Below are 14,320 nucleotides of genomic sequence, written 5' to 3' on the forward strand. Positions count from 1 at the left end.
ATTATTTTACGAGATCCATGCAGTCTACATGGTGCTTTATAGGGCGTATCCAGCCACAGCTGGCGCACTTCTGGGTGTTTTATGGCAAATTATTCTCAGATTACCCTTTAATGCAGGAAGGTCTGCCTGTTGTCTGAGCTCCCTGGGTCATATAGAAAACCCTCGGACTTGATACAAAACAGCTGCCTCAGTCAGCTCTTCCAAAAAAGGAGCATTTTTAGGCTGAAGCAGCAGGAAAAAGGTTTTTGGAGCTGCTGGAGGTTTTGAAAAATGTTAAATTACTCTTTCCTTGCCATTAAAATGTGATTTAATTTGGCGATTAACAAATTGTGTAAATCTAAAAAGAAGTAGTCCAAATGGGAGTTTGTTAAGTGCTTTCTGGCAATACTTACAGTATGTCCTGGGGGGCTATTCTCCAGGGAGGGCGGCAGCGCAAAACTCCCGCTGACCTCCACATCCCCGGGCCGCAGCCTGGCTGGGCCGGGGTCAGGGGGCCAGCCCCTTGGCCTCCCTCCTGTCTCTCCCCTGGGTCCCTGCTGAGACCAGCAACAAAAGGGTCAATTGTCTGAGGCCTCCCTTTGTCTCAGGGGCTCTATGGGCCTCTCTGAATGCCACAGTGTCTCCTTGCACGTGGGCAAGGGCGTGTGTGCACATCTGTAGGAATGTGTATATGTGCGCATATGTGCATATGTACTGGTGCATGATACACATGCATGGGAGTGTTGTGTAAGCATGTGCACATGTGAACACGTACTTAGCCATATGTACACACACAGCATGCATCCAAGTGCATGTGTACACATGTGCATGCACACATGTATGGATGTGTGAGTTTGTGCCTGCACCCACATGAATATGCACGTGTCTGTGCGAGTTGGGTGTGAGTGTGTGCACATGTGCATGTATGTGCACACACAGGCAGTGGTGAGACTTGTTCGAAGCATTTCTGAGTTGCTGATGCTTCTTAGCAAGGTGAGTGCTCAGTGAGGGCTGGCTGGCTCATGGCGGTTCCTAAGGCCAGGAGAGAAAAGTGTCTTTGGGCCGTCTCTCAGCAGATCACACAGTTCCCTTTATCTGGTATTTACTGTGGTACAGAGACCTCAGAGAATTTTCTACCTCCCCTGCCCTCTCCAGGGCCAGGTAGCATGTAGGAGTGAGGAGGAGCAGGCATAGGGAGGCTCCTGACACAGCTCATTGGCCTCATTTGCCTGTTCTAACCTGGGGTTTCACAGCAAGGCCCACAATAACTTTTCTACACTGTTCCAGCATCTTCTCAGGGCTGCCTAATTGGATCCTGCATTCTGTCTGGCGTTTAAGCCACATTTCCAGAGTGACTGTGCAATGCCCCCTTCCCACGCACCCTATACGTTGGCTGCCACGTAGCTCCAGGGCCTTTGCGTCACTTCCAGTCACCTTGTTCCCAGCACGTCTTTACCTGGCCTGTTCACACTGAGCCTGCAGGATGCTGCGGCTGGTCTGTGTGATTCCACGATTCACAATTTCTTCCCTAACAAGGATGTCCTTTTAAAAATGGCAATAAAACATATTTGATTCAGAAGCCAGGAGAAAACTAATAAAAATGCTTTATTGAAATTCACCTCTGTGAAGGATTTATCTCCTGTCCCCTTTCAACCAGCACAGCTACCATTTAACAACGTTTTCTGCTTTTTTCTTATTCTTGTCCCTCCCACGCCCATTTCCTTTCCCTACTCCAGCAAAGGCTTATCTTTCAACAGTGGAAAAGCCACCAATTAAACAGTACTCCAAAGCTTATCAAAATATTCAGTCAGTAAAATTATCTTCTAATTAAGCCTAACTGTAAGCCAGAACCTTTTAACCCCAGGAAATGTAAAGTTACCCGGCAAGTGAAATCTGTAAATTGCTTGTTCTGACCTTTCGGCTGCAGTTTCTGTTTTTATTTGATTCCCCAAATAATTTCCTCCTTGTTCTTTAACTCCTTGATTGTCCCTGAGGCATCTTCTTCTTCTATTTGCTTAAGTCTCAAAGAAAATATACTCCTGGCTTTGTTGAGAAAGATAATTGAATAAACTCAGGTGAGTGGGATGTGACCCCAGCTTGATGGTATATATATTTCATGCCTTCACTTCTAGATATGCTTTTTGTAAAATTAAGCCTGTTCTCCCTGATTCCTGGTGGCTCATTGTTGTTGGTTCTGTATTTCGGGTGTATACAGTGGTAACACCCAGACGGATTATTCTGGAGGCGAGTTATTCAAACACTAGCTGGGGGATTCTGCAGTATGTCGAGCTGGACAGAGACGTTGTGCTTTCTTATCTCAACGATTTTACTTCTAACTCTCCTATCCCTCGGGTCTTCCCCACCCCTCCGCCCTCCCACTGCCCAGGGACCCTCACGTCGTCTTGCAGCACCCAGGATAGCGCCGCAAAAGTCACCTCCCACCCCCACCTGCGTGGGGGCCGACATCAAGGGAACAGGCAATGATGTCTTAGGGATAAGTGCAAGTTAGGTAGACTTTTTGCCCAGATGTGATATTATAGATGATGCTTTGGTTTTTAACTGCCATGAGTTTCTTGAAGGAGTAATGCCATGGTTCAGGCACAACTGAGTTAATGAGACTTACATAGGCCTGGTTGTGACCGATCATTGTTTTTCACATGAAATACTTTCAAAGTTCTGAAAACTAAATTAAAAATTAATTTTAGAATGTGACAACCTTTTCATAAATGGGGTATTGCCTTTATATAGTGGTAGTCATGGTAGATATTATTTATAGTTTTTCCTATCTGTCAGGCAGTATGCACCACACGCAGGCACAGACACAGATATAAACACAAATATAGAAAAATTGCTTAATTTTTACATGAATGCTGTGAGAAAATAACTATTTTGTCCCTTTTACGTTTGTGAACACTGAGGCTCTGAGTTTAAATAACTTGCTGATGCCTGTAAGTTAGCAGTGAGCGTGTTTGGCGTGACTCTTCTGTAATCCACTACTGACCTTGCATGAACTAGGCGAGGCCCATGCTGCATGATTTGACCTCTAATTACGCTTGAGAAGTTTCCACGACACCCCCGCAGAGTAAAGAGGAAATCACAGTGTCACCTGGGCCTCCAATGTCTGGGCCCAGCAATTGTGTACACTTTCTCTTGGTGCCACACATGTATCGCAGGCTGGATTTCTTTTCTGTCCTTGAGCTTATGGGATCAGCGTGACATCTGTGCTCATCTCCACAGGAGGCTCTGGCCCTCCAGCTGGTCAGTGCCCTGGGGTAGAGGGGAGAGAGGGGACCACTCCCAGGACCTGGGCGTGGCAGTGATCTTCTGCTGTGAGCCTCACAATCAGCTGCTCTCGGCAATCCCATCCTTTCACGGCTTTGTCTCAGAGCTCGAAAAGCCTTGTTTTGTTCATGGAAACAGAGAGTAGGATGGTGGTTGCCAGGGGCTGGAGGGTGGGGATGAGTGGGGAGATGTTGGTCAAAGGCTACAAATTTCCAGTTATAAAACAAATAAGTTCTGGGATCTGATGTACAGAGGGTGACTATAGTTAACAATACTGTATTGCATATTTGCAACTTACTAAGAGAGTAGATCTTTAGTGTTCTCACCAAAAAAGAAAAAAAAAGGTAACTGACAGGTGATTGATGTGCTAGTAAATGTGATAATGTGTGGTAATCATTTCACAATGTATACGTATGTTGAATCGTCACATTGTACACGTTATATATACACAATTTTATTTGTCAATTATACCTCAGTAAAAAGTAAAAATTTAAAAAGCGAAAAATAAACAGCCCAGTTTTGGAAGTCTTTTCTGATGAGAGACAGCTTCTGTCTAATCCACGATGAAATATTGTGGGTCTCTTTAAGACTCTTTCAAATACAATTATCCTTTACGAGCTAAGTTGAAACTAAAAATCTATCAATGTAGATGACAATGTATTATTTATGAAGCATTAGCAATAGAGCATTTTAGCAAATGTTTAACAAATAATCAACAGTGTTAATTTTCTTGTGATTTCAGCATATTCTTGATATTACTTAATATGTATTTCTCTCTCTTTTTGATTACAGCTTGGGTTGACGATAGCCATTCGCTATAGCCACAGGTAAAGTTCATTTTTTTTTTTCTTTTATAGCTTTTGGTCAGCTGGAATCTACAGGTCTTTTGAGCTTAATTTTGCTGGCTGCTCTACCCATGGTGTCAGTGTCACAGCAATTAGATGAGATTGTTCTAGTGGCTTGATTGGCGAGAGTTAAGCACTATCTGGAGGAATAAGATTTTTATGTAAAGTGGTGGCAGGTAGCTCATTTGTTTTAAAACAAGACATGTAATGCTCTAGGGCCAGCCCCATTGGCCTAGTGGCTAGGTTCTGCCTCAGCAGCTTGGGTTCAGTTCCAGGGTGCTGACCTACATCACTCGTCTATCAGTGGCCATGCTGTGATGGCGATTCACATACAAAATAGATTAAGATTGGCAGCAGATGTTAGCTCAGAGCATATCTTCCTCAGAAGAAAAAAAAAAATATATGTATATATATATGTATAATGCTCTAGAGCAGGGACACAGAAGTGATTTCTGGGTAATGTACTCTGGCTAAGGGTGAGAACGGAAAACAAGGTGGTCCTGCATGAGTGGCAGGGCCAGGCCAACAGAGGGCCAGGTGAGCCCTGCCCCCTCTATGCGGGGCCTCCACCTCCTGTCTTAGATGCACCTGAGAATGACTAAAAGCCCCTGTTTTTGCCTTGCCTCATGATTTCTGCCTTTGTTTCAATTGCATCATATTTATGAAAAATGTTTGTTTCTTGTACTGGTATCAAACCTGCCCCTTTGCATGCATCAAAATGTACTAAAGTGTTGAATTAATTAAAGTAAGTTCCAGCCCCAGTGGAGGGGTGCTAAGCAGTATGCTCCTGTCCTCACACAAACTGTGTGCACAGCCTCCCCAAAGTGCCACCCGCTGGTGACGGGCTTCAGCTCACCTTCCTGGGGTACAACGGATGGCTCTGGACACCTGGCCAGCTCTCCACAAACAAGTCATGGTTACCTGATTTCAAAATGAGTGTGCCTTCTAAAAATGCTTGTAACAAGTTATCTGCAGGCTTACAGTGAAATGTGAATTGGGCAATAAAGTGGGCGGTCACCAAGACTTGGAAAGCTGCTGGGGAGCTGGGGAGGTTGGAGCGGGAGGTGGCCAGGAGAGGATGGACCCGGGGCAGTAGAAGTGAGTGTGTGGGAAGAAAGGTGTTCCTGTGGGGCATTTCTGGGTACCCTTGGAGGAAAGCTGCTCCCGAGAAGCCCTTGATGGCTTTTACGTTTTGGAGTCATAAGTGTGCCTGGTGCTTGCACATGGCGAGGCATAGTGGCCTGCAGAGCACGCTCTTCCCTTGTGCTGAGAGGCACGTGGGCTCCGCACATAGGAAGTGTGGTGTGGACTGTGGGCCCTGGACTCCGTGCTGGCTGGATGCTGGGGTGTGTGTGTGTGTGTGTATGTATGGCAGGCGGCTTGGAAATGCTCTCCCTGGAACTTGCAAGAGCCTCTTCTGGAGTGTCCTAAATGTGATCTGCTCTTCTGCTCTAGAATGGGGGGTGTGTGTGTATGAGAGAGAGAGAGACAGAGCGAGAGATTTTACCATTTCCTTTCTTTTCCTTCGGTGGGATTTCCCTCCTCTGTGAGTCTTGTGCCTCAGAAAAACTGCTGCCTGTCCCTCTGTGAGCTGAAGGTGCCTCTTCCCCGGGACAGCCGAGCTCCTGCTCTCCTTCGGGGAACAGACTGTGCTCTCTCCCACGATGGGGAGGGCTCCTCTGCTGTGGCGCGTTCTAACGTGGGCAGACACTCAGAGTTTGTACAGAGCTTGAGAAGAAAGCTCTCTTTTTAACGCTTCGTCAGGCTGAGGGACTTCCGCCCACCCGTGGACCTTCTCGAATCATGGAGTCAGGTGAGAGTGGAGCGGGATAGATGGAAGGGGTCCTGGCTGGATGGGCCTTTGCCCTGCGCTTGACTGTGGCCCAGGCCTGTGTCTGTGCAGAGAGTCCTGCTCCCCCACCGTGCCCGGGGTGGGTGCTGGCACCGTTCTGTATTGTCACCGACACCACCCCAGGTTGGTGGAGAGTCTCCTCTGGGCTGCACACGTTCTTCGCTGGGGAAGGAAAAATGTACTCTTACCCTTGACTGGGCGGCGATTCAGATCCGCGTCCCCATGGGGTGGGGGGCAGCGGGGGTGCTCTGGAGGGAAGCGCTTTGCTCGGAGTGTAGAGCACTTTTCCTCTGGTTCCCCGCTCCCCAGAGCAGACCAGCCTCGCTGAGGAAATGTGGTGGGTAGACATGGTTACGACGCTGAGTCGAAAGGTGGGCCCCCGAGCTGAGAACAGGAGCTCCATTGTGATGAAGGCTGTTGGGGGCAGTTAACAAAACTTGATTCTAGAGAGGGTAGAGGTTTGGAATTGCTCATCCTGTGGTCACATTTATGGAAACTGCCCCAGTTCCCATGGCCGCCTAATGTCACTGAGCTCCCATTTATCGTGCTCGCGCATGGGTCAAGGATTTGAAAAGGGCAGCGAAGATGGCTTGTCTCTGCCTCCCAGTCTGGGGCCTGAGCTGGAAGACGGAAGGGCTGGGGACAGAGTCACGTGGAGGCTCATTCACTCGTGTGTCTGGTGGATGATGCTGGCTGATGGCTGGGGGCCTCTGGTCCTCTCTGTGTGGATCTCCACATGGGCTAGTTTGGGCTTCCTCACAGCATGGTGCTCGCCTTTCTCTGAGTGAGTGTCCCGGAAAGAGAGAGCTGGTGGAGGCTGTCTCCTTTCTGTGACCCAGCCTGGGAAGTCACAGAGCATCCCTTCCACCTTGCTCTACGGGTTGGAGCAGTCCCAAGCCCCTGCTTGCATTCACAGGGAGGGAGCAGAAACCTCACCTCTCAGCAGGAGCATCGGTCAGAGTGTTACAAGAGCGTGTCAGGTGGGAGATCTTCACGTGGTCATCTTTGGAGAATGCAATCTGCCAAAGAACCCGACTGAATGTTTGAGTACTACTTATTTAGAGCACTTGTGAAAAGAAATTTAAGAGGCTGTCTGTGCTACAAGGCACTTACTAGTTGGAGATGTACAATAGGGATGTGCGAAGAATACTTAAGGATAGCCACAAGTCCTAGAGGAGGAGGTAAACCAATCAAAGGAGGCTTCTTAGAGGAAGCAAATCTGAAACCATTCTCCTTCTGCTAAAGTGGGAGAGTGAGAGGCAGGCCCAGCTGGCACAGGCAGATGCCCCTGGCAGGCTGATAATGCTGGTCCCTGAGAAGACATAGTCTTTAAGTTACTGTTGGACATTTATCTGGAGGAGACGCAGAGTGTGGAGGGATGGGCTGGATCCTGGCTGCCTCAGCCTACCTTCTGTAGCCCTGGTACTTCAGCCTCAACCCGAAACTTAGAACCCACTCCTCAGAACAAAGGGCCTGCGCAGAGCTGGACAGAATGCTGGCGGAAGTTCAGCCGCTGTCTGTCCTACACGAGATCTCTCTTCAGAGGCCGGGCCCCACCTCAGCAGCATGGCAGTATGCCCCTGCACTCCTCCCGGCCAGGCCACCTTCTGGGCTCTCATGGGAGATGTCCTGGCGAACGTGGCTGCCCCTGTGCTGTGTTTCCAGGGGTGTTTGCCTCCAGGCTGTCCTGTCCTCTGTTCTGGCTCTGGGGTGTCAAGTTCAGAGCAGGGAGTCATGGATATTTACATAAATGCAGCGAAAAACAGACAAAACTCGAAATAAGTCACCACGGAAAGTAATGAGATTGAGGAGGAGGAAAGAGAAGAGATCTACAGAGACTCTCTTGCAAGCTCCAAGGTCCTTCACCATCTACCTCGGGGTCTGGGGACCCCGGAGCCAGTGGTGGCCCAGTGAGGGCAGTATTCACAAAAGGCTGCCGGCAGCAGCTGTGTGTCCCCGCACAGGAGTCTGAAGACTTTAGGAGCAGAGAGAAGGATTAGACAGTGATTGCGGTAACTCAGTGATGATGTGTAGATGTTCTTGGCTTGGCTGGGCCTGTACCAAAGTGTAAATGTCCCATTTACAGAAGCCAAGATGAGGAGAGTTACTGAGGAGCATTTGGCCTGTCGGGTACCAACATCTTAAAGACAGTGGAAATGGAGAGGGTGTTGTCAGAGGTTGTGTTTTTCAAAAATTGTTTCTGAAATACAAGGAATTCTTATTTAAAAATTCCAGGAAGTGCAACAGCATCTGTCAATTTGTGGTGGGGAGAAACCATCTTTGGGGAAATCCCAAGTCTGCAGGAATTGATGACATTTAGGGTGTCACCGAAGAGCCATTTGTAGATCAGGCTGGCACCACCTGCCCCTCATCTCGTGTTCTTTGTCTTGTCTTTGGGGTCAGCAGGCACAGGAGGAATCGGCCTTTCCTCTCAGAGGTCCCCAGGTCACTGTGTTGCCTCCTGCTGCCTGGCCCTGTTACTCACCTCTGTCCTCACAGAGGAGGAGGAAGATAAAAGGTGTGAGTTTCTGGTTGTGTCCCATCTTTAAAGATCCTGCTAGCCTATTTAGACTAGCTGAAACTTCCATCCTGTTGTGGATTACATTTTTTTTGGTAAAATATACCTAATGTACAATTTACCATTTTAACCCTTAAAAAGTATACTGTTCAGTGATGTTAAGTACACTCACATGGTCGTGCAACTATCACCCCACCCATCTCCAGAACTTTAGCATCCTCCCAAACTGTCACTCTGTTCCCATTGAACACTAACACCCCACCCCTCCCCCAGGCCCGGTAGCTCCCATTCTACTTTTTGTCTCTGAATTTGGCTATTCTAGGAACCTCATTTGAGTGAATACATACAGGATCTGTCCTTTTGTGTCTGGCTTATTTCACTTAGCATGAAGTCCTCAAGGTTCATCCATGTTGTGGCATGTGTCAGAATTTCCTTCTTTTTAAGGCTGAATAATATTCCACTGCATACATATATATATATATATATCACCTTTTGTTTATCCATTCATTTGTCAATGGACACTTTTGTCTATTGCTAACAATGCTGGCTACGAACATGCGTATATGAATATCTTGTTGAAACTTTGCTTTCAATTCTTTTGGGTATATACAGAAGTGGAATTGCTGAGTCATATGGTAATTCTATTTTTAGGTTTTTGAGGAACAGCCATATGGTTTTCCTGTCGATTACTTTTTTAAAAGGCGTTTGATCTTATGTCTGTGTAGTTCTGGGTCACTTCAGAGGCTCAGGTTGATATTGAGAAGGGATTTCCAATTCTCCTGTCACGTGTCCTCGTAACCCAGATGCCAGGATCGAGGGCTTCCTGGGTCCCCTTTGTGTGGGTGGGGATGCTTTTGGAAGCAAAGTTTGGGACTTTAGGTTCTAATCATCAGGTCTGTCTCCAAAATTCTGACAGGAGGGCCAGGGCCAGGAGAGATGGCGGAGAAAACCAGCCGACCCCCTCCCGTAGCAGATGGGGGTGGGATGAAGGGAAAGGAGGCGGCAAACGTGGTTCTGAGATGGCGGGGTTGGGAGGATGGGCTCACCTATGAGGAGGAACAGATTGGAGGACTTAAAGGACATGAGTGTGGCAGGAAGGAAAGAAGTCGCCGAAATCCTATAACCTTGGCGAGCAGGCGGCACTCTCAGAGCAGCCCGGAGCAAGAGGGGCCCACGTGTGGCAAAAAAGAGGCTCAAGGCCAGAAGGATGCCTGGGGTTGTTTTCAGGCGTATGCGTCAGTGCTTCCACTATCAGATCTCCTTTGTTAAATTCACATGTTCAGGGTTAAGAACACCCTCCCCCCTCCACTAACACAGACACGCCACAACCACTCCCACCCCTGCCCCGAGACAGGGCGCTTCACCCTCCAACTCCTGCCAGACCAGTTACTCCAGACCTGTCTGTTTGGGATATGAGTGTGTGTGTATGTGTGTGTGAGAGAGACATCGTGTGCGGTAAGATGCTGAAGGGTCGGGAAGCGGAGAATGACATCATCACATTCTGATGGTATAGATGTACCCAGCAAGGGAGAGCATCTGCTGTAACCGACGGTGCCTTTAACAACAGGTCCTGCACACATTTTGCTTATTATTTTGGCATTTGAATTTATTTTTGTAAAGTCAAGTCATTTTCACAGAGTGGAAAATTGTCTCTTGATATTCATTCTCCACTGTTTGGCTTGAGGTTTTCGGTGGAATCCACACAGTGGTGACAGCTGGGTAACCCCCAGAAGTGCCCTTTGCAGATAACAGCTCTCGGGGCCCCACCACCCACACAGTGGGGAAATTGTTCCCCACTGTGTGGGTGTTTTGTTTTTTCTTTTTCTACAAGATTGAAAGAGAGTTGAGATGGTCTTCCTGCCTGTCACACTGCAGCAGCCCGAAGAAGTCTACTCCCTCCTGGTGGGAAGCCCTGGGCCAAGAGGAACTGGGCCCAGAGTGATCATCTTGCCCTTGAGCTCTCGCTTCTCTGGGACAATGGAGAGGCCACGTGAACAACGGTGTGGAATTTTTGCATGTGACCCCTATGCCCGCATCTCCAAGAAAAGTTCCTGAAAGCAGAGTGAGAGAGCAGCAACCTCATCCCCAAGAGAATTATTTTGTTTTTTGTTTTTTGTTTTTACTGATTGTCTTTCTTTAATAAATGAGGAAGGGAGCAAATTTTCCACTTGGCACTGTTATGGCTAAATGGAAGTCTACAGAGGTTTAAGTTTTAGATGAAGCCTAAAGGTGTCTCTTTTCCACAACAGCCTTCTTCCCATAGGTTCCTCGTAGACCCTAAGAAAGGCCAGGTTTGGTACCCCGTTCAGGCCTGTGCCCTAAACCTAATATTGGAGTTATGGGTACCAAGCCCCTGGGGGCTGGTGAGGAGAAGGGAGAATTGGGGAACCTGCATGTGATCGGTCTAAAAGAAGTGGGCAGGGTGGCAGTTTGACTGTCCCTGAGTTGGACTGTGGTGGGCATGACCTTACACTGGGAATGTAGCCCCTCTGATTAAGCGTTCACTCCGAGGCTGCCTCTGGCTATTTGTTTTGAGTGAGCCGGAGGGCCCAGCAAGAAGGGGAGGGGTCCTGTGCTTTGGGTTCTGATTTAGATTACAAGCAGAGTTTGAAGTTTATAGATGAATCAGAGCGCTTACTGAAGGGACCGGCATCGATGAACAAATGAAACTGTCATCTTGGAATACAAAGGAAAGAAAGGACAAGAAACAGGGCCGTTGGACTTTGATGTCAAGTGTTGGCCAATACTTAGCGACTCCCAATGGGAGCTGGTTTGATCTTGTGGAGACAGCTGGGGGAGACCGTTCTTTTCCAGATTTTGTGAAAATAAACAAAGATGCCTTTCTGCCCTTTTTTCCCCTTCCAGGCGATAGCTGTCTCTGTCACTGGGGCTCTCTGGCTGACTGTTCCATCTGTCTCTTTTTCGGCCTTCACAGTGAGCTTCTTACCAGATTTATATACAAGGTTGCCAAGAAAATGTATTCAACCCCAATGGTCTCATCTTAGAAGCAAAGCCATCTTTTGGGAGGTTGCATGTTTAAGATAACCTTAACACAAAATATTGCCCCGAAGAGCAGAATATGAATATTTGCAGGTGTCTGAGTTATAGGCTCTTACTTAGTGAGGTCCTTGAGGGTCACAGTTCTGTTGTCATCGTCTTCTGGCAAAGCTCAGCCTGGCGCTGATGTGCTGGCAAGTGGTAGATGTTTTTAGGGTCCAGAGGAGTAAGGAGGGGGTGGATGTACCTTCCTGTGCCTCTCCTGTCTCCGTTTAATTCCTCGTCTGGTGTCCAGTTGGTGGCGTCGTCCTCTAGGGGGCATCTGGTCTAGGCTCTGGCCATGTTCCCAGTCAAACCTGCTCATCTCATTTGTTGCCACACCCACAGGATGGTCTCCCCGGGATTCTTTTGACTCCCACCAGGGGGATCTTTCTCAAACACAGACCTGATCATGTCTCTCCACTCAGAAGCATCCATGGGCTTCCATGCCTAGAGAACAGAATTCTGACCCTTAGCGTGAGATTCCAGACATTATCCCAAACCCCCGTCTCCTTGAACTTTGCAGCCCTGAGCTTCCTGCCTCCTCCATCCTTTGCTCTTGCTATTTCCTTTGAAGAGTTAACTTCGCTCCTGTCTTCTGCATTAGTGAACTCCCACTCACCCCCAAAGGCCTCTAAGATGTCACCTCATTTTCAAAGATTTTCTGAGAACCATGCTCCTTTCTGTTGTTAGGTCTCAAGGCTGCTTCTCAGGCCAGACCCCAACTGTATGTCTTTTCCTTTCTGTCTCAGGCAGCTGGTTGGGGAGGCAGACTGCATTCCTGTCTCCCCCACGTGCCCCTCCACATCAGAACATGCAAACTCCACAGCCCGGCCCTGAGAACCAAGGCCATTTGGCAAAGCCATTCTATGTGCGTGGGGCGGGGAAAAAACTGTTAGTCTTTCTTTTATAATATCTCCCTGACAAAGGACCCTTCCATTCCTTTCAAAAGGATAAGGCACTCAACTCAAATTGATCTAGAGATTCAACACAACTCAAATTAAAATGTAGAAACAAAAACATTTTGTGAAGAAAATGACAAGCTAGTTAAAAAGTTTATATGTAAGGGAAAAGGTCTATCATAACCAAAGCAATTTTGAAAAAGGGCAGAGTGGGTGGGGCCGGCCCTGTGGCCGAGTGGTTAAGTTTGCGTGCTCCGCTGCAGGCGGCCCAGTGTTTCGTTGGTTCGAATCCTGGGCGCGGACATGGCACTGCTCATCAAACCACGCTGAGGCAGCGTCCCACATGCCACAACTAGAAGGACCCACAACGAAGAATATACAACTATGTACTGGGGGGCTTTGGGGAGAAAAAGGAAAAAAATAAAATCTTTAAAAAAAAAAAGGGCAGAGTGGGAAGACTTACACTACTCAACTCCAGGACTTATTATAAAAGCTGTAGGAATCAAGACAAGGTGGTGTTGGTGCGAGGACAGATACGTCGGTCAACGGAGCAGAGTAAAGAATCTAGAAGTAGACCCACACGTAAATGATCAATTGATTTTCAACAACAGTGCCAACGTAATTCAATGGAGAAAGGATAATCTTTTCAGTAAAGGGTACTGGAACAATTGGACATCATTAAAAAAAACAAAACCTAAAACCTTCAGTCCATACCTAGAACATGTACAACAGTGAACAAAGATGGGTCATGCATCTAAAGTAAATCCTAAAACTGAAAACTTTTCAGAAGAAAATGCAGCAGAAAACTTCTGTAACCTTGGGCCAGGCAAAGATTGCTTCAGATACAAAGAGCATAAACAATAAAAGAAAAAGTTGGTCAAATGGATTTTATCAAAATTAAAAACACCTGCTCTTTAAAAACCACAGCTAAGAAACTAAGAGACAAGCTGTAAGCCAAGAGAAAATGTTTTCAAAACACATATCTGATAAAGGGCTTGCATCCAGAATATGTGTAGGACTCTCACAACCCTTTAACAAAAAAGCAACTTAATAAATGGGCAAAAATTCTTGAACTGATGCTTAACCAAAGAAGAGATACAGGTGGCAAATAAGCACATAAAGAGATGTCTGACATCCTTTGTCGTTAAGGAGACACAAATTAAGACCACAATGAGCTACCATTACACATATATCAGAATAGCTTATAAAAAATCCACACACTGAAAAAATAATCCCAAAACAACAACAAAATGCAAAACTCCAAAACTCTGACAATATGAAGGTGCTGACGAGGATATGGAGTAACTGTAACTCTCGTTGCTGGAGGGAAGGCAAAATGAGGTGTCCACTTTGGAAAACACTCTGGTAGTTTCTTATAATGTTAAACATTACCATCTGACCGAGTAAGTCCACTCCCAGGAGTCCTGTCACCAGAGAAATGAAAACATTCACCCACACAAAGACCTGTATGCAAATGGCCATAGCGGCTCTATTCATACCAGTCCTAAACGGAAAACGATGCCAAAGGTCCTTCAGCTGGGAAGTGGATGATCAAACTGGGGCCCATCCGCCCAGTGAAATACTACTCAGCAATGACACAGCAGTATGCTGAGGGAAAGAAACCAGACTCAAAAGCGCACGTACTGTCTGATTCCATTTGTACGATGTTCCGGAAAAGGGAAATCTACAGGGAAGAAAACAGATGAGGGGTAGCCAGGGCAGGGGGAGGCACCGACTGGAAAGTGACATGAGGGGTTTTTGAGGGGTGATAGACGTATTCTAAGTCTTGATTGTGATGGTTACATGACTGTATAGGTTTGTCAAAACTCGTGGAAGGTGACACCTAAAACGGGTGAATTTTGCTGTAGTTGAGTTAGACCTCAGTGACCTTGAACCAGAGAGCACT

The 14,320-nt window shown here is 47.2% G+C and overlaps 1 protein-coding gene across 15 annotated transcripts in view; it reads left to right on the top strand.

The window, feature by feature from the left end:
- The window catches only part of ACOXL (acyl-CoA oxidase like), a 360,428-nt gene that overhangs the window by 102,657 nt on the left and 243,451 nt on the right, over positions 1-14,320 (top strand). For all 15 annotated transcript variants that reach the window (XR_011425932.1, XR_011425936.1, XR_011425935.1 and 12 more), the window contains one exon: positions 4,054-4,088. Coding sequence is in view for 10 of the 15 variants with exons in the window: in XM_070235145.1 (XP_070091246.1) it covers positions 4,054-4,088 (35 nt within the window). In the remaining 5 variants the exon portion in view is untranslated. The remainder of the gene's footprint in view (positions 1-4,053; positions 4,089-14,320) is intronic.

This window comes from Equus caballus, chromosome 15 (genome assembly GCF_041296265.1).
Source record: "Equus caballus isolate H_3958 breed thoroughbred chromosome 15, TB-T2T, whole genome shotgun sequence".
In the NCBI taxonomy this organism is placed as follows: Eukaryota; Metazoa; Chordata; class Mammalia; order Perissodactyla; family Equidae; genus Equus; species Equus caballus.